The sequence below is a fragment of the Lycium barbarum genome, chromosome 4, assembly GCF_019175385.1.
Source record: "Lycium barbarum isolate Lr01 chromosome 4, ASM1917538v2, whole genome shotgun sequence".
In the NCBI taxonomy this organism is placed as follows: domain Eukaryota; kingdom Viridiplantae; phylum Streptophyta; class Magnoliopsida; order Solanales; family Solanaceae; genus Lycium; species Lycium barbarum.
The window spans coordinates 26,882,670-26,901,973 of NC_083340.1; the positions used below are offsets into that span (position 1 = coordinate 26,882,670).

A 19,304-nucleotide genomic window follows, 5' to 3' on the forward strand; every position below is an offset into this window, starting at 1 on the left:
ATATGAACCTAGGTCCCCTTAGTATATGAGCAGACTTCTAAACTAACAGAATATAGCACTGGTCAAGTGTGATCCAAGGCAGGCTAGCTTTCAATTTACCAAGATGTTTCTAGTATTATTCCCCTTTGTCATGCCATCAGAATACCTCTAGCATAATACATGAACCATATAAGATCTTGACAGGACTACACAATACAGCTAAAAAAAAAGGCAATGAACAAGGGTCAAAATAAGTAGGCAGATCCCAACTGCTAAACATTAACTAAGGCAAAGGGACATTACTCATCTAGTATAGCTGCCACATGAACACACTAAGCTTGTACATAAAAGCACATTTAATTGGGGTGGATTAAACCAAACAACATGTGACCAACATTTTGGGAGTAAGAAATCAAATGCAAATAGCCAACAAGATAGCTTAAGCATGATGAAACTAACTATATCAATATACTTGGCAGGCTTCTAAATCATATTTGGACATGGCAATAGACAAACATCATTATCAGTAAATTCTAGGTCCATAGTTTAACCTAGATGCTAACAACAATCATGCCCTCACAAGAGGGCTTAACCAAACTGAAATGATACTTGTAAAGAACAGGCTTGGCTCAAACAAGTCAAACTAAACCCTGTTTAACATAATAGATGTATAAGACTAGGCTAAGTTGATATACAGGACCAAATTATCCACTAAAGAGTAAAACATACTAAACTTAAACTAAACAAGAACTAAACAGAAGATATGGATGATGGACCCCCTTATGGTCCAAAAGGTCATTTCCTTAATCCTCATAATCTTAACTAATTGTGATTAGCTCACTAACAGAAATAACTTATTGACTAACAACATCATTCGAGAATCAATCATATCGAAGCTAATAGCCGAAACAAATGGAGGTCATAACTGATTGTTTATAACCAACTAAAACAATATTCATGTTCACAGTTATAAGCTTACCACTTTATCGGATTAAACTAATTTAAACAAACCAAGCAATTCCATTGGCTGGCAAAACAGGAAGATCTTTCTTCTTCGATTACGATCACTATTTCAGCAACCAGATAAGGCAATATATATCATTTTTTCACTAAGTCAATGATCATATCTATACTACTACAGCCGTTTCAACAAACCATACCATACACGCTTAACCACATAAATAGGCTAACACAGAAACATATTTAACTAAACCTGAATCGAACTTGGCATATAAACACAGGAACACATCTTGACTGCTAAAACAGAAATTAACTAAATAAAGAAGAGTTGTTTACATACTTAAATAGACCAAACTAAACTATCCTACATAAACATGTTTTACTACATAAACATACTAACATAGAAACGGACTTATCTATCAAACTAGAACAACTTGACTAAAACTAACATACTTGAATTATGAAACAATAAACTAACAAAACACAGAACAATGAAAATGCAACAGAAATAAAAAGGGAATGGAGAATTACCTTCTTCGGGTGCAGCGAAGTGAGGCTTCGAGTCCCCGACCTACCTCGAAACACTACCGAATCCGAACTTGCGATGCTCTGATTCACAACAACAAACAAGGCAATCAAATACAAATTGGATCTAGTATTTTGACCCGATATTAAATAAGATTATGACTGCTAAAGGGACTGATTTTTAAGGAAATTTTCATGCGGCTGAAGAATTCTTTCTTTTCTGGGATTTTCGCAAATCAAAAAAAGGGGCCCTTAATTCATTCTAGGAACGATTATTTATAGCTAGATTTTAGGATTTGGGGATAGGGTTTTCGTTTTGAGGAAGAGAGAGAGGAGCGGGGGGACAGGAGAACGTGGGTGGCAGAAGCGTGGGGGGACAAGGCGAGGTGGGGCGGCAGAGGAATGGGAAATGTGATGATGGAAGAGGAGAGGAAAGGGAGCGGGAATAGGGGTACGATAAAATAGGAGGGGGAACAAGGTGTGGTGGAGGCGTGATGGAGGTAGTGGGGTGTCAGAGCAAGTGGGGGGAGAGGTGTGAGGCGGCTAGGGTTTGGGGGGTGAAGGGAAAGGGAAGAGACGAGGGGAGTAGAGGAAAAGAGGCGGAGGGAGTGAAAATCCCTTATTTTGAAGCGGATGCGGGTCGGACCCGGTCCATTTATGGACTGGGTTGATTTTTTGGACCGGGTATTAAGAAAATGGGCTAGGGAATTAAAAACATGGACTGGTCTAAAAATTGAGATAAAAAAATATGGGCCAGCCCAAAAATATTTAGGAGTTAATTGGACTTTGATTTGGGGTCCGATAAATCAAAAATACGGACTGAGTGCACGAAATAGTTTGGCTTCTAAATTTAAATAAAAGACCTGTTTAAACAACTTGTGTTAAAATATTGCTCAATATGAAATATGCAATCCTTAATGCTCAGATAAAAAATGGCGTTGTAATAGCCGTGCAATAATAATTCGAAAATCCGCAGTAAAATAAACACTATTATTTAATTATGCAAAGATAAATGCGATGCATGTGCGTGAGCTGGTAAAATGCCGAAATGATAAAAATTGTGAATTATAATAATAGTAATAAATAATAATAATAATAATAATAATAATAATAATAATAATAATAATAATAATAATAATAATAATAATAATAAACACGACAATAGTAATAATAATAATTGATAGAATAATGCAATGACGGTATTGATAGGAGGCTAATAATTATAGTAAACATAATATATATTTATTTTATTTTCTCAAAAATATTAGAAGCACAAATAGGTATTTCGGGGGAGAGGCGGGACAAAATTGGGTGTCAACAAACCAGAGCTGAGTTTCCATTACAACTCATTCATTCTGATATATGTGGTCCTATGAGTGTGAGGTCAAGGCATGGAGCCTCATATTTTGTTACATTCATAGATGATTATACTCGTTACAGTCATGTTTATTTGATCTCCCATAAGGTAGAAGCATTGGAATGCTTTAGACGATTTATGAATTTGGTGGAGAATCAATTAAACCTGAGAATAAAAGAATTAAGAACTGACCGTGGACGTGAGTACCTATTAGATCACTTTAAGTATCTTGTGATGAAAAAGGAATTGTAAGACAGATAACAATTTCATACACTCCTCAACAAAATGGAGTACGAGCGAAGAAATAGAATTTTGCTTGATTGGTTAGGTCTATGATGGCGCAGGCTAACTTGCCAATTTCCTTTTAGGAAGATGCATTGATGTCTGCAGTTTTTGTGCTTAACCGTGTTCCCTCTAAGTCTATTACTTCCACACCCCATAAGACAGGTAGAAAACCTAACTTAAATGTAATGCGACATTGGTGGTCTGCAGCTTTTGTGCTTAACCGTGTTCCCTCTAAGTCTATTACTTCCACACCCCATAAGACAGGTAGACAACCTAACTTAAATGTATTGCGACATTGGGGGTCTGCAGCATACGTGTATGATTCTTCTCATAAATATGGAAAGTTGGGCCCAAGGGGCAAGAAATACATCTTCATTGGCTATTCAAAGAAATCAAAAGGTTATATCTTCATAGGAGAAAATGAAGATGGAAGCATAACAGAACTTGAGTCACGAGATGTCACATTTATAGAGACATAATTTTCTAGTAAGGGTAATATTGATAGAACTGTGTCATTTTATGAAGTTGTTGATCAGCACAAGAATTTTCAAGACCAAAGAAGTGAGGAACAAGAATTTGTACCTTCTCCCGTTAATCCAAGTAGGAGATATATTCATTTAGAGGATATTTTCCAAGAGACACAGTTACGCAGGAGTACACGAAGAACTGTTCTCCGATATCGTTTTGAGATTGTAGGGGAAGCATTAATTGTTACTCCATAAGATAATGAAGAGCCTAATTTAGTTCAAGAGGCCCTTTTACTAAAGATAAGTGGATGAAAGAAATGAAATAGGAAATGGAGTACATGAGTACAAACATGTTTGGGATTTGGTTGATCTTCCGCCAAGCCGAAAGGCAATTGGGAGCAAATGGGTTCTCAAAATTAAAAGAAAGGGGGATGGCTGTATTGAACGCTACAAAGCATGTTTAGTGGCCAAGGGGTACACACAACAAGAGTGTATTGATTATGAAATTACCTTCTCTCCAGTTGTGAGATTTAGCTCTATTAGACTAATTCTAGTTATAGTTGCAAGCATGAACTTAGAGTTACATCAAATGGATGTAAAGACCGCATTTCTCAATAGTGAACTGGATGAAGAAATTTATTTGGAGCAACAATTAGGTTTCATCCAAAATGGTCAAGAGAACAAAGTTTTCAAACTCAAAAGGTCCATTTATGGACTTAAACAATCATCTAGGCAGTGATATTTGAGATTTCATCTAGCTATTACGTCTTATGAATTTAATATGATTGATGAAAACCACTGTGTGTATATGAAGTGGTCTGAAAATATTTTTGTAATATTACAATCAACTAGATCTGGACGACCTCCCTTCTTTTTACCGTCTGAAACATCGTGGCGAAAAAGACTGATTCAACGAGATATGTCTGCATGTCGAGAGTGCGCTCCAAGCCCCGTAGTTTGCTTGAACAGAAAGATGACTACAGAGGCCAGATAGAAGGTTGCTCATCCAGCCCAGCGGATCCATTGTTTATGCGGCAGTGCAATGCAGCTGAAAAAGGTCTTTATGTGGATGATATGCTATTAGCTGGAAATAGTCTTAATTTCGTAAAGACTATAAAAAGCTGGTTGTTCCTCAATTTTGAAATGAAGGACTTAGGTGAAGCAGATTACATCCTTGGAGTTAAAATTCATCGAGATCGCTCTAAGAATCTAATCGCTTTGTCACAAAAGTCATACATAAAAAAGATTATTGAGCGATTTGGGATGAAAGACTGCAAACCAATCGATACTCCTACAGCTAAAGGTAAAAGTTTGAACCTTGAAATGTGTCCCACAACTCAAAGTGAAAAAGAAGCCATGAAGAGGGTCTCATATTCAAGTGCAATTGGGAATTTGATGTAAGCAATGTTGTGTACACATCCAGCCATTTGTTATGCAGTTGGTCTTGTAAGCCGTTATCAGTCCAATCCAAGACAAATACATTGAAAAGCTGTTAAGAGAATCTTGAGATACTTGAGGGGCACTACTAATTACAAATTATGTGACCAAGGTAGTGACTCGCAATTGGTAGGTTACTCTGATGTTGACTGGGGCAGAGACTTAGATGAAAGAAAATCCACTTCTGGTTATATATTCTTGCTAATAATAGTACTATCTCGTGGAGTAGCAAGAAACAAACATGCATAGCTTTGTCAACTATGTAAGTAAAGTTTGTTGCATTGACTGTAGCAGTACAAGAAGCTGTGTGGCCAAAGAGATTCATGGAACACTTAGGGATCGTTGACAAGCCAATGGATCCAGTGAAACTCTTTTGTGATAGCTAAGCTGCCATAGCTTATACAAAAGATCCTAAGTGTCATAGTAAGACTAAGCACATAGATACAAAGTATAACTGTTACACCTCGTAGTTTCGTCCGTTGAAATTCGTTAGGCGTTAGTTGTCCTAATCGTGGAAACGGGAGTTACCTTAGGATATATGAGATTACATGTTCCTATAATATCATTATGGGGGTTTAAGCCCATGAAATGAGCTATGGAAGGATCTAAGAACAAACAAATAAAGGAATGGAGTTGGTGGGAACTTTGGTAAACCTTGGCAAAATTTTCGGATAGGATTTTGGTCCAGATTGGGGGAGGCATATCTCCTAGAATATGAGGAGTTTTGTGTGTGTTTCTTTTGTCCAAATTGAATTTCATCGAGTCTAGTTTCCAACGCAACAAACCGTTCGTCAATGTGACGTCTGAGTAAAAAGTTATGGGTGTTTTACGACAGACTGTCTGAGCAGAAAATTTCTGTGGACCATTTAACGGCCCGCAGGAATTTTGACGCCTCGCAGAAAATTCTGCGGCCCGTCAAATTGCACCAGCCCAGCGTAAAATGGTCACAGTGAACCATATTTGGCTGGGCAGTTCTACGGACCATTTTGATGGTCCGTAAGAATTTTGACGGCCCGTCAAAATGGGCGTAGAATTGCCCGATGGGATTTTAAGTTCTGCTTTATATAATTTACTCCACTTCATTTGGACATTTCATCTCACAAAATCAGATCCAAAAGCTCTCTAAAAACCTCTCTTCCACTCCATAAACGAATATAAGCCAAAATCCAAGGGAGATTAATTATCAAGAGGCAAAAATCAAGATACCTATGTGTTAGAAGCCTTGCTAAGGCTATTAGACTCCAAGAATTCTTTGGATATTGAAGCTAGGGTTTTCATATAAGTTGATAGCTTGCTCCAAAACTCATTCTTATGAGATAAAAGGTTAGTTTTCATACTTATTACATGTTATCAAGAATTTTTAGTTGTTGAACAACTTGGGTAGAAGGAGAAAGTAGAAAATGAGTTCCAAATGTAGTTTTTATGATGTTTTTGAGTAGTAAGCTAACTTGAGTTATGATTCTTAGTATAATATGGATATAATATTGTTATGGAAGGTAGTAATGGTGATGAGGAAGCATTATATGAAAATGTGCTAAAATGGGTATGAAGTTGCTAGCATAAGTTAAACATAAGGATGAATTTTGAAGGCTTAATGAAGTGTGATCACTTGATTATGATATTATGAGTGTATTATGGATGTTATTGTGGTTGTTGGGAGTTGTTTTGTGATATGGTAGAAGTTGACGAAATAGGGGAAATGCTGCCCAATTTTCATTAGGTCATGAATATTCTAGTTTGAATTGGGGAGTATCATTAAGGCTTAACCATGGTATGAATCCTTCTAAAGGTAGATTATTCCAGCTTCAACGGGGAATGTTAAGTAGTTAAGAAGACAACGAGGTATGTAAGGCTAACCCTTCTTTCATTACGGTATGGTTCCCTTGCTATATATGTATATATATCCTTTCATGAGTTCCATAATGATTTATAAATGACTCTACCTCTAAGAGTACCAAAGCTCATGATTCTCGATACTTTCACGATACTAGTACTTCCTTTATATGATAGTTGATCCTATAAGGATAGATGTAACGAAAACGATGATGGTAATGATGTTGATGATACTTATGGACTTTTATGTATACGTGTCTAAGTATATATGACTATTATGTAACACCGAGCTTATATGGCCGGGAGGATGATATGCTTAGCTTTCTCACACGAGCAACCACCTTGGGCGCTTATGGGGAACCAGCCAAGATGAGACATTCGTGTTTCTTATAGCTAAGGCAGTTAACAAACGTTATACTGCGAGTATGAACACATAATTTAATGTCGCCCTAGTGGATGACTAAGATGAGATTCTAAAGAAATGTTAAATAGAAGGATCGAATTATGGATTCCCACCATCCATAATACATATAGCCAGATGTGAGATCTCCTCTAGAGGCCAAAAGAGGCTAGCAAAGTGGTAGAACTCAGGTAAGGTAAACGGTTTACCTGGACCAAGATCTGTACAGTGTAAGTAAAGAAAATCGGCATACGCTTGGGAAATCAGAGGTACACTATAGCATGCATTTCATATTGCATGTGCTTTATTATCGCAAATTGGGAGTTAGGTGAATTAACCCTGCTTCACTACTGTGTAAGACCTAGAAAGGAATATATCCTTTCATTGGTGCTTTTAGACTTTGACAATATCATGAGGTGATGGGTTAGTGTATGCTACTTTAGTATGCATCCAAAGGTTATGATAATATGATCTAAAGGAGTAATGCCAGGAAAGCAGCTAATCTTGATCTTAATGATATGTGGGCGAAAGGAAAATATGTCAAATGTATACATATTATACTTGTGTCTTAGACGGGTCCATTATGAAGCCTGTTATAGATGGCATCATAAGTGTAGACACATGGCATAGTTGAAATGAGAACGACATGAGGGTTGGAGAAGTCGTATGTACATAGACATATCTAAGGCATCTGAGACATTTTATATTACAATATAAAATATCATAAATAACAAATGGGTAGTAGTCTCTTATACTGAATCTGAAAAATATTTCGAGTGTAAGAGCTCCCAAAAATCAATGTCCGAGCGGTCACGACAACACACTCTGTATAAAAGCCCAAAAGGAAGTTTACTTTCAAAAGGTTGTATGTGATTCATCCCATCATGTGTTGAGTGGGAGATGTTAAAACTAGTGTACGCCCATAATGGATGATACATAAGCCATAAGTTCGTGAATGAACTAACATGTAACTCTCTAATTAAGATAAGAGTTATGTTATCTACCATAAAGTAGGAGGTTATGTTATCTACCATATGGTGGGAGTTAAGTATGGAACTCTTTATGAAATAAGAGTTACTTGTCATTTGGTTCTACTATAAAAGAGAAGGACTTGTGGTCTAAACCAACACATTTTAGCTAAAAAAAATCCTTTAGACTAAAAGTGTAGTTGTTGTGGATAAGTTACAAGAGTCCACAAGTGATCTTGAAAGAAACCATTTGGCAACTGGTGGTAGTAACACACATCGATCCTAGAGAAGAAGGTATATATTATTCCGCATAAATCTCCGAGTTTAAATCCTTCAGTGTCTTTAATGTTTAGTTAGTGAAGTATGCATATCGTTGAGATTTAAAATTTAAATAATTTTATAATTTTTTTATTACATTAGAAAATAAAAAAAATAGATTTTATGCATCTTTTTTGTCTTTAACAGCCAATTATTATTTAAATGTCAAATGTTGTTATAGATGTATAACATACATTGTCTATAACAACTAAAAAATTTCAAACTCAACGATAGAGAGGTTTTAAGAAAGTTGTTACTCCCTCCATCTCAATTTATGTGATATAGTTTGACTCGGCACGGTGTTTAAGAAAGAAATGAAGATTTTTAAACTTGTGATCTAAAACAAGTCATAAATATTTGTCTGGTTGTAAATCATTTTATTAAGGGTAAAATGACAAGTTTTAAATTAAATTATGTTTTAAATATAGGAATGTATATTCTTTTTGAATATACCAAAAAAAAGTGTATGACATAAATTGAAACAACAAGTAGTTTATGAAAATCCAATAAAGAAAAGAATGAGGATTTGATCCAAATTGTCTCTTTCAAAATTTCCAGCCTCTCTTCTCTCCATTCCTTATCTATTGGAACTTGGAGGGACTATATTCTTATGCAATCCAGTTATATATAAATTTGTGGATAAGATATTTCAATAACAAATTGTGTCAACTCATTTCTCTGATATAAGAAAAACCAAGAAGTGTTAATAGTACCGCATGCACATAAACAGATAAACTGTCCCTCTCTTTTTCTCCACAGCCAATCCCAGAACTCCAACAAAGGTACTACAAACACTTCATTTTTTTCTCCTTTTTTTCTGTCTTTCAAGAACTCAAAGATGCTAAATTTGGTTTTTGCTTATTGTTTCTTGAATGTGTCTTTTGGGGTTGATGGTTAAGGTTTGTACTATGGATCATTTTGTTACCTTTGTCTTGTTTCTCAGCTCTCTGGGTTGTCTTTAATGCTTTTCTTGGTCTGAAATTTTTTGTTTTGTTTGGGGAGAAATGGGGTTTTTTTTTTTTTTTTTTTTTTTGTGGATGTCATTAGAAATTCTTGTGTAATATATTTGCAGTGTATTCTGAAACTGGAGGGGGGTGGGGGTGGGGGGTGGGGGGTGCGGCAGGTAATTTTCTCAATTTGGGCCATTTTATTTTCAATAGTCAATGATTAGCCTACAAGAAAGTAACCCTGATTTTAACTGATTGTAAACAATGAATGTTCTGTTGTTTGACCTGCTTTGTTATTGCTTTATTCTGAGTCAAGAGTCTATCGGAAACAGCCTCTCTACCTCTCAAGATAGGGGTAAGGTCTGCCTACACTCTACAATCCCTAGACCCCACTTGTGGGATTACACTAGCTATGTTGTTGTTATAATGAATGTTCTGTGGTTGTTGATGATCAACGTGTACACTACTACTGTTGTAGCAAACAAGCTCCTCCTTTCTGGAACCTGCAACTTACTTTCTATTAGTTGCATTGGTCGTTAAGGTTGTATCAGCTCCATTTTAAGTATTCTAATGTATTTGTATATAGTACTACCCAACACTTGGAAAGGCGATGTTTATCTCATGTAGAATAGGTCTACAAAGAAAAGCTAGTTCAAGTAATAATGGTAAAATATCCAAGGAAATTCAGCAAAGAAGTCCTGCTCCCTCTGCGTTCATATATTGAGTTCAGGAATCATGCTTAACTCAAAAAGTTACTAGCGAGAAAATTGTTAACATCATAGTCCAACTCATCTGAATTATTTTGGTCAGTGGATACGATTTTTTGTAAAAATCTGTTTATTCTTGTTTTGGATTGAAAGAGGAATATGCTTGAATCCCCTAACATAGGTGGAAATGGGCGTAATTTGCGAGTTCTTCTAAAGCTGGAGGATTGAAGTAAGATTAAGTCGGAATCCCAAATTTAGGAAATCACAGGAAATTTAGAATATTACAGGTATCACAGGAAATTTAGAATATTACAGGTATTAGATTAGATTTTTTTTTATTTTTTTTTAATCTTTAGATGAAATGTCATTCTGTGGATCTCTAGTTTAGACGCTCCATATTATGTAGAACTTGACGAAGTGCCAATGATAAGTCTCAAGAACTGCTCTTGATTTACATTTTGAAGCTTTATCCGAAACTTGAAGTCAACATTGAAAAAACCTCACTCTTATTATATAAATTGCATAAAAAAGTGGTGCATCTTAAAAGTGATGCGTTTTTCTTTAGTGTTTCATTCCAAAAACCAGACCTCGATCTATATATTTTACTTTCAACTTTGCTAAATTTTACCCCTTTCTAGTTAATTTGTCTGTGGGATTTGTGGAGCTTCCACAGTAAGCCTGTTTACATATTTTCTATAGCCAATCGAGGGCACCAATATTCACTTGGCAAACACTTTCACGTTTTCAGGAAATTACATGGATGATTTTGGAAAAGAAAGGCCCAACTGTGAAACATCTCGCAAGAAGTCGGGAATGAGGACCCTTATCAGAAAAGAGTGGCTGCATGCATTACCAATCAAGGTACATTTAATGTGATAACATGTTACTCAATCTCTTCCAATATATGACACCTTTCACAGTTTGGAACGTTTCAAAATGTTTGACATCATTGTATTTCTATACAACCACGACTTTCAAGTCCATTAAACTATTTGGCTTTAGACTTTGATGTGATGTTTTCCGTATCTATCTAACTTAGTATTTTTCCTAATATCAGTAATTCAATATATAAGTAAATTAACATCTTAAACTTTGTGCCCAATCAAATAACAGAGTACAAAGTAAAAATGAAACACTGCAAAAATCATATCATGTTGTAAATTAGTCACATGGTCAACGAGAACTCATATGGCCGGCCTCAACTTGTTTGGGATTGAGGCGTAGTAATTGTTGTTTTTGTTGTTGTATAGTTGTCTTACATAGAGGATTAGTTTGACTACCGCATGAAGTAAAAACACCAAAACCTCTAGCTAATTAATTAGATTCATTGTACCTTTGCTGGTGGGAGGTAGCACGTACCCAGTGGAATTAGTCGAGGTGCGCGCAAGCTGCCCTGAGCACCATGGTTATCAATAAAAAAATTAGATTTCAGTTTTTACAGGAAGTTCTCTTTGATTTAAAAACAAACATTTCTAAAAGATAAAGAATAACTGCTTTGCTGTTGTGGTCGAAGTATCAGTGATGTTGCTAAAATCTGAAAGCTTTCATGACTGCAGGAAAAGGATCTAGACGACAAGATGCCACTGCGACCAACACCAGAATCTGGCCTCTGTACCTTTTGTGTGAATGGTAATAGCTGTAGAACTGTTCGGTCAAGAACAAAACTGATGAACACCGTTTTAGAAAGAGGGAGGCCCGAGGAAGCCCAGCTGATCTTTGATAGCTTGATTAAAGGAGGGCATAAACCATCTCTAATTACATACACTACCCTGTTAGCGGCTTTGACAGTCCAGAAGCGTTTCAATTACATCCATTCCATTATGTTTGAAGTGCAAAAAGGTGGTATGAAGCCAGATCCAGTTTTCTTCAATGCTGTTGTTAATGCATTTTCTGAATCTGGAAACATGGAGGAAGCAATGAAAACTTTCTTGCAAATGAAGGAGAGTGGGATAAAGCCTGCAATCAGCACTTTTAATACTTTGATCAAAGGGTATGGAATTGCTGGAAAGCCTGAAGAATCTATAAAGATAATGGAGTTAATGTCGCAGGAAGTTAACGTGAAACCAAATTTGAGGACATACAATGTACTTGTTAAAGCATGGTGTAACAAAAATAACTTCACCGATGCATGGAATACGGTGGATAAAATGATAGCTTCTGGCTTGCGACCAGATGTTATCACTTACAATACGATAACAGCAGCTTATACTCAAAATCATCAAACTGAAAAGGCTGAAAGAGTGATTTTAGAAATGCAAAGGAACAATGTGCACCCTAACGAAAGGACTTGTGGCATCATTATAGGTGGATACTGCAAAGAAGGTAGACTAAAGGATGCCTTAAGGTTTGTATACAAGATGAAGGATCTTGGAGTTCATCCTAACCTTGTCATTTTCAATTCACTGATCAAAGGCTTCCTTGACATGTCAGACAGCGACAGTGTTGATGAGGTTAGTATTGGTGTGGCTTTTGATTGATAAGTATTAACCTTGTATTAGATGTCAGAAAACAATCTTGTGATTAGTTGCACAGATTAGATGCCACCGTTCTTCGGTTTCAGAAAAAAAAAATAGGGGGGACAAAATTAACTTCCTCTTTCTTTGATGTTTAAACTTTTAAGAGTAACAGACTGATATAGTATGACTTTGAGGGAAAGAAAGGTAGAGGTTTTGTATACTTAAATGTTGGAAATGTCAAAGTGCAACATATAGAAACTCAAGCATGAGCCACTTTCAACTTTTTCCCCTTTTTATGTTTTTGGAGCAAAGCAATGAACATAAAAGCAAAAGTGTGATTGGCAGACTGCAAATCAGATGAAATTATATCAAATCCAACCCAATGAGAAGGCACCCAGTTTAGGGAAAGTAGATACAACAAGCTTACCCTACTTTTAGGGAGATTAGAGCCAATGACCTCAAGGGTCCTTGCACCTCAGCCATACTATTTTAGCAGGTCCTCCTTGGAAAAATATTGCTATCTCCCATGTTGGGATTTATAGAATGCCCCAATTTTGACAAGACTGTTTAAACAGAATATCTGAAAATCATGTTATGAGTCGTTTCATCTTAAATGATGGAAACTTTTGACTAGCCAGAATGAAAAGCCAACTTTCCAATTGAATCAAGGGGGTAGGGGGTGCAGAAGAGGTACTTTACTTTTCTTTTACTCCCCTTTCTGTCTTCTTATTTCACAACGTGATGAAAACATGCTCTGCAGGCTAATAACCCATAAAAAGAAAAAGGAAGAGTGGAAAAGCGTAAAGAACTGGAAGTCAAAGATTCAAAACAACAACAACAGCATAACCCAGTATAATCCCACTAGGTGGGGTCTGGGGAGGGTAGAGTGTACGCAGAGTTGACTAAAAGCATTCTATGCAGTCTCTAGTAGCTTGGAGCTGAAAGTTAAATGCACCTTTCTTAAGTTGCTTATTCTATCAATGCTTTAACCTAATCCAAAAAAATTGAAAGATCAAGCAACATCTCAACTTACTGAAAAATGTTACAAGGCTGTCAAAATGATGCAACACAAGTATTATCCATGTTGTACAAGGCTGACAATCTTCACTCCCCAAATGAAATCTTTATTAATCTTACCTAACAATGCCATTTGGAGTCTTCTTATCCAATTAAGGACCTACAAATATGTCGACAAGTACATTTTCTTGTGGAAATGTTAGCATAGATCAGTACAGTCTAGGAGACATGATACTATTTAAAATGACATTTGAGGATGTATGTGTGCATGTACACATGATTTCAAGTTTGCCTGCCTTATTTATTAGCCCATTCGTTCTAGCTTTTTCTGCATTTGAAGGTTGAATTTTGCAGTTATATGCTTCTTTAGGAGTGTAGAACTTGTGCATTTTTTTTCAGTTACTCTTCACACGCTTGCCAAATTGCAAAATATTTTACTTAGTATGATGCTAAAAGGTTTTACTCTCCATCATTTTGATCAGGTTCTTACATTAATGGAAGAGTTTGGTGTTAAACCTGATGTCATTACTTTCAGCACCATCATGAATGCCTGGGCCGCTGCGGGATATATGGTTAAGTGCAGGGAGGTCTTTGATGACATGGTCAATGCTGGCATTCTACCTGATGTTCATGCGTATAGCATTTTGGCCAAGGGTTACGTCCGTGCAATGGAACCAGAAAAAGCAGAAGTAGTCCTGAATGACATGATTAAATCTGATACTCGTCCAAATGTTGTGATTTTCACTACTGTAATTAGCGGATGGTGCACTGCTGGTAGAATGGATTCTGCAATGAGGATCTTCGAGAAGATGTGCGAGTGCGGGATATCTCCTAATCTGAAGGCTTTTGAAACTCTAATATGGGGCTATGCAGAAAATAAAAATCCTCAGAAAGCGGAAGAGTTGATCCAAATCATGGAAGCATTCAACGTTCAACCCGAGAAAAGCACTTATCTGCTTGTTGCAGAAGCCAGACGTGGCATTGGTGTGGCCAACTCAGTTGAAAAGCAAAACTGTAGTAGTAAACTCGATATGAAAGACGAAACGGAAGTGGAGAACTTAGAAAAAGTCTACCAGAAGGATGCTGTCCATCATTGTTATCCCAAATTTTTGCAGATACCCAATGAACTAATTAATGAACCAAAGGGGCCATTAACTGCAGCTAAAAGGGGTCGTATGGTGCTAAGAGAAGCTGAAATTTCGTCTGATACTTTGTCTGGTGCGACAAGGTCATTACATATTAGCTGTAGATTTGGAATGCGTGCTCCTTTTATTTGCCAGAGACAATTCCAAGTACAGCTTTGTGCATCTGGTCAGGTTGGACACTCAAGTACAGTTGTGTTCTTGACCTGAAGAGAGAAGTGGCTGTGAAGGTAATGTGAGTCTTGTACATACAAAGAGCGACTTCAAATTGCTGATATCTACATCTGTATCCACAGGTCTTGTAAAGCTTTACTGATCATTTAACTCAAATTTCATGTTGTCCATTGTATCGGCATACTGTGGAGCTGTAGAAATCATATTTGGATAAATGCAAAGTCCAGTTGTAAATGCACTGTTCGATCCTCAGTATTCTTACATCCATAAATGACTCAAAAATGTAAGGAGAAAATTTATGCAGTTTGAAATTTTACAAAGTATGCCTTTGTTTTTGTTCTTGGTTTTGATTAGAGGAATAGGAGGTAGCAATACTATACACGATCCTGCAAGATACGTACTCCTCCCCATTTTATACGACTCATTTTTCTTTTTACATTTTATACGACTCATTTTTCTTTTTAGACAATCTCAAATGAATGACACCTTCGTTTATTGAAAACTATTTCAAATTACCATCCCAATTTACATTAGGACTCTTACCAATGACCACCACTCATCTAAAATGGAAGGACATGTGAAACTCATTTAAAAGGATAATTTAGGTATTTTGTATACATTTAGGTGTCTTCTAAACTCTGTATTCAATCAAACACGGTCAAGGACCTGCATTTAACTTTTACTTGTTTATTGGATAGGAATCCTCCTATTTATTAAAGTTTCTTTAGAAAGACTAAATCATTCTTCAGCTTTCACTTCGTAGAAACATATAAAGAATCCAATATATCAAATTGCAAGACCTTATAAAATGATTATTGAAATGCAAAAAGAAAATGCTATATTTTGTTTATATTACTGCTTAAGCGCAAGAGTTTATGAGATGGCAAATAGCAACAGCCCAACCTATCGGTATCCCTGCAGCAAGTTAGTCCAGCGCAGTATGACCGATAATTCCCTTTCTACAGAAAGACTAAATCTGAAGCTTCTAGGCTTCATAATAACTGCCTCTGCCGAACAATAAGCTCTTAACTGCTTGTGTTCTCATCAAAGTTGTCAAAGTTAAACAAGTTTCAATATTGGACCACATCAAACAGCATAAAGTACCCATGACAACGTTTCAGCAAGTATATGATGTCAGGCTGAAAAAAACAAAAGCTGATAAGCACATCCATACAAAGTTTCCACCACCACAATATTTTATCAAAATAGAGGCAGCTCATCCATTCGCTGACTATGTTTCAAAATATCTGCTTTAAATCAGAGACCTAGAAAGAAACAAAAACTAGATCGCCTTCGTAGTGGCTTATAACTTGTTAGATTTATGCTCCATGAATCACTCGACAGTTGACAAATCAGAAAAACTTATGTGGCTGTCTTCAGCTCAGCAGTTGTAGTGCTTGAGTAGATTGGGTGAAGTACGTGACCATCCTTGGGCTCAACATGCACCCATTTGCGCCCACTCAGCTTGTGGTGCTCAAACTTAACATTGCCTTCTTTCAAAGCATAAAGCGTGTGATCTTTCCCGATTCCAACATAGTTTCCAGGATGAAATCGTGTTCCCCTTTGACGAACAATAATATTTCCTGGTATCACTCTCTGCATGTAAAAAACTATGTTACAATAAGAATATAATTGGAACATAAAAGTTTCTCTAAACTTATTAAAGCTTCATCTCATTTTTCAGAAGAGATTTTCTTACCTCCCCACCAAATTTCTTCACCCCTAGATTCTTTGGTTTTGAATCACGGCCATTCTTTGTAGATCCTGCTGTCTTTTTGGTAGCCCACCGCCTAAACATCAAGCTCAATCCATCTCCAGAAACATCTTGAATTTGCACAACAGAAACATAGGTCAGAGTTTCTAAACATTTCATCTATTTCCAAAGCAAATGATTCAGCAACGAACGGAGTACATTACCACTAGCGGTATTGTAAGCAGGTGTGCTTGTTACCAGCTCTCTGATATTTAACCTCCTAAACAATGATGTTGCAGCGTTCATCATGTAATTCACCAAAACCAAGTCGGGCTGAAGAAATGGATTAGAATCTACGTTAACTATAAGAGTAATTCATCTATGCACCAGCATGAGCATTTGCAATCAACTATTTGATTAAGCATATATAAGAAGAAAAAAAGATCAGACCAGATGCCCCATATCAGTTTTTGATAAACATAGTAGGGAAAGGAAAACTGAGTCAAATTTACGCCTTATCCTCCTGCCCTTGATTCTGGGGATCTAGAACGAGTGAAATTCCAATTATTTGGAAACTACTTTTGCTTTCCGCCCCTCCAATCACACCCCGTTTGGAGTTTCTGCTCTACTTAATACTTACTTTAAAACCTTCCAACCACCATTTTATTCCCTAATACCCCATCCTATAAAGAAGAGGGTTTTTCCAGTCAGAGCGGCAGAGACTACGAAGCATTTTTTATGCGTATCACTTTGTACTAACCAATAGTTAAGGGTTAGTTGATTCAGCTCTCTAATAACCAATATTCACATTCTGAATTATTAGTGAAATTTTGAAAGTAATTTACTTTTTGAAACTATTATTAGTGAAATTAATTATGTTTTTTTTTTTTTTTGGTTGAAATCATTATGAATTCCCATCATATTAACCTAGCTCAACTATTGGTTTAAATGAACTAATTTAATTTTACGGACTTTTTAAATTAATCAAGGGCTATTTCGATTAAAGGAGACTTATGTTACGGAATGAATTTGAGCTAAATCTACAACTAAAACTAAGATAACCTAAGCTATACTAATTAGAGCTAAAAGATGATTTTCATCGATAAACTCTAAAGTGGTTACACCAATAGAATATATTCTAAAGAACCTTAGCTAGCCAATGGGTCTAAAAGAAACAATTACAATAAGAATTGGGGTAAGCTGCATAACTAAAGAACTAAACTTAATGGGGTCTGATTGTAATTAATGAAACTTGTGTCCTCCTTCCAAATATCAAGCTTCCAACACCTATGTACTGCACCAATTGCACTCGGTACAACCACCCCATGCCTTAGCTCATCTCCCAATTTTCAGATTGCCACAACTTTGGAGCCATAAACAAAGTAGCAAAATGCATATTCCAAATTACAAGTGAACCACAAGTAGCAATAGAAGAAATTATCACAAGGGCCAAACAAGAAACCTAAATATGTGTTGTTGAGTATGTGTGTAATATACAAAGAGAGAGAGACACACACAAATGCCTACTTACTTGTAGAATTCAGAAAGAAGCACAGGATTGGATGCAAACCCCGAATTTCAAAGATCAATTGCAGAGAGAGAGAAAGAGAGAGCACTTACAAGGAGACCTCGCAGGATAAAGCAATATTGCTGAAATGTGAATTTGGGTCCAATCCATGTTCGGGTGAGGCCTGTTGAGTTTGATCCAAACAAATATGGATCAAGTGCACCAATAGCCACTTTTAGGCCTAGTATTTAAACGTAAGCCACTTTTTAATAAGTAATCCCACTGGATCAAAAACAGTGTCCACTTATCAAATCAAAAAAGACTTAACTTTATTTTTTCAGATTTATCCCTATTAAGTGTTATGTGATTAAATCTCAATACCTATTTAATTAGAGACAGTTTAGTCAAATTACCTATTTTTTCTTAGGAATTAGTATTTTCTTAAGGGGAGTGCAAATGACTAAGTGGACACTCTTTTTAATACCGAGGGAGTATATTCCAAAGTGGTCTTTAAATTTTGCTCCTCAAATTTGCGGTCGTTAATTTTGCCCTTTACCACTTTTGGCCCGGTTTAACTTTAGATTTCGCTTAGCAAAGTTTACATTTAGCTCGACATAAGTATCATAACATCCACAAGTTATTCTGGACACAGAAAAACTTTAAACACTCGATATAATCTTAAAAATACTACACAATTTATGCCGCATAACTTAATTCCTACATAACTTGTGCCAAGCGAGGCAAAAGTTCAGTTTCCGAAGATAAAAATGTTATAGAGCTTATGTCGAGCGAAGCAGGTCTGGATATTTTCTTAAATGAGCATCAAGGGAAAAAATTAAGACAAGTGTGTTTGAAGGAAAATCTGTGCAAGAACTTCGTGTTTAAAGTAAAGCTACTTTTAATACGTAGCTTTATAACATAGGAAATATGTATAATACTCTTCCACTTGTTGTTGTGACGGGACATTTACGAGAATGACCTTGAACTTTTGACCTCGCTGGCCCCATGTGCAAAACTTCTAAGAGTTTTAACCTTTGACCTTGAAGGTTTGCCTATGAAGCAAGCCGGGGTCAAAAGTTCAAGACCACCCCTTTTCAAAGTCATTGGTTGTAAGTTCTTCCTCTTGCTCCAT

General features: G+C 36.3%; 2 protein-coding genes across 3 annotated transcripts; one reads left to right on the top strand and one right to left on the bottom strand.

The window, feature by feature from the left end:
- Positions 1-9,086: 9,086 nt before the first annotated feature.
- On the top strand, positions 9,087-15,311 carry LOC132635663 (pentatricopeptide repeat-containing protein At5g25630). The gene is made up of 4 exons (XM_060352143.1): positions 9,087-9,311; positions 10,932-11,044; positions 11,740-12,633; positions 14,139-15,311. The coding sequence occupies exons 2-4, from the start codon at positions 10,940-10,942 to the stop codon at positions 15,006-15,008; spliced, it is 1,869 nt and encodes a 622-aa protein (XP_060208126.1). The 5' UTR covers positions 9,087-9,311; positions 10,932-10,939; the 3' UTR covers positions 15,009-15,311.
- Positions 15,312-16,133: 822 nt separating this feature from the next.
- LOC132635664 (uncharacterized) lies at positions 16,134-18,339 on the bottom strand. Of its 2 annotated transcripts, none has more exons than XM_060352145.1 (4): positions 18,286-18,339; positions 16,890-16,998; positions 16,672-16,796; positions 16,134-16,568 (listed from the first exon to the last, which is right to left on the bottom strand). In XM_060352145.1, the coding sequence occupies exons 2-4, from the start codon at positions 16,972-16,974 to the stop codon at positions 16,335-16,337; spliced, it is 444 nt and encodes a 147-aa protein (XP_060208128.1). In that variant the 5' UTR covers positions 16,975-16,998; positions 18,286-18,339; the 3' UTR covers positions 16,134-16,334. The 2 variants fall into 2 exon arrangements, with proteins under 2 accessions (XP_060208128.1, XP_060208127.1); XM_060352144.1 differs by having other exon boundaries at positions 18,197-18,331.
- Between the last annotated feature and the right edge of the window lie 965 nt (positions 18,340-19,304).

Excerpts from the sequence above, each read along its gene's own strand:
- LOC132635663 (XM_060352143.1), top strand. The coding sequence starts at position 10,940 with ATGGATGATTTTGGAAAAGAAAGGCCCAACTGTGAAACATCTCGCAAG. Across the intron at positions 11,045-11,739 it reads TGCATGCATTACCAATCAAG|GAAAAGGATCTAGACGACAA; the intron begins GTACATTTAATG and ends TCATGACTGCAG. Across the intron at positions 12,634-14,138 it reads ACAGCGACAGTGTTGATGAG|GTTCTTACATTAATGGAAGA; the intron begins GTTAGTATTGGT and ends CATTTTGATCAG.
- LOC132635664 (XM_060352145.1), bottom strand. The coding sequence starts at position 16,974 with ATGATGAACGCTGCAACATCATTGTTTAGGAGGTTAAATATCAGAGAG. Across the intron at positions 16,797-16,889 it reads TGCTTACAATACCGCTAGTG|ATGTTTCTGGAGATGGATTG; the intron begins GTAATGTACTCC and ends TGCAAATTCAAG. Across the intron at positions 16,569-16,671 it reads TGAAGAAATTTGGTGGGGAG|AGAGTGATACCAGGAAATAT; the intron begins GTAAGAAAATCT and ends TTTTACATGCAG.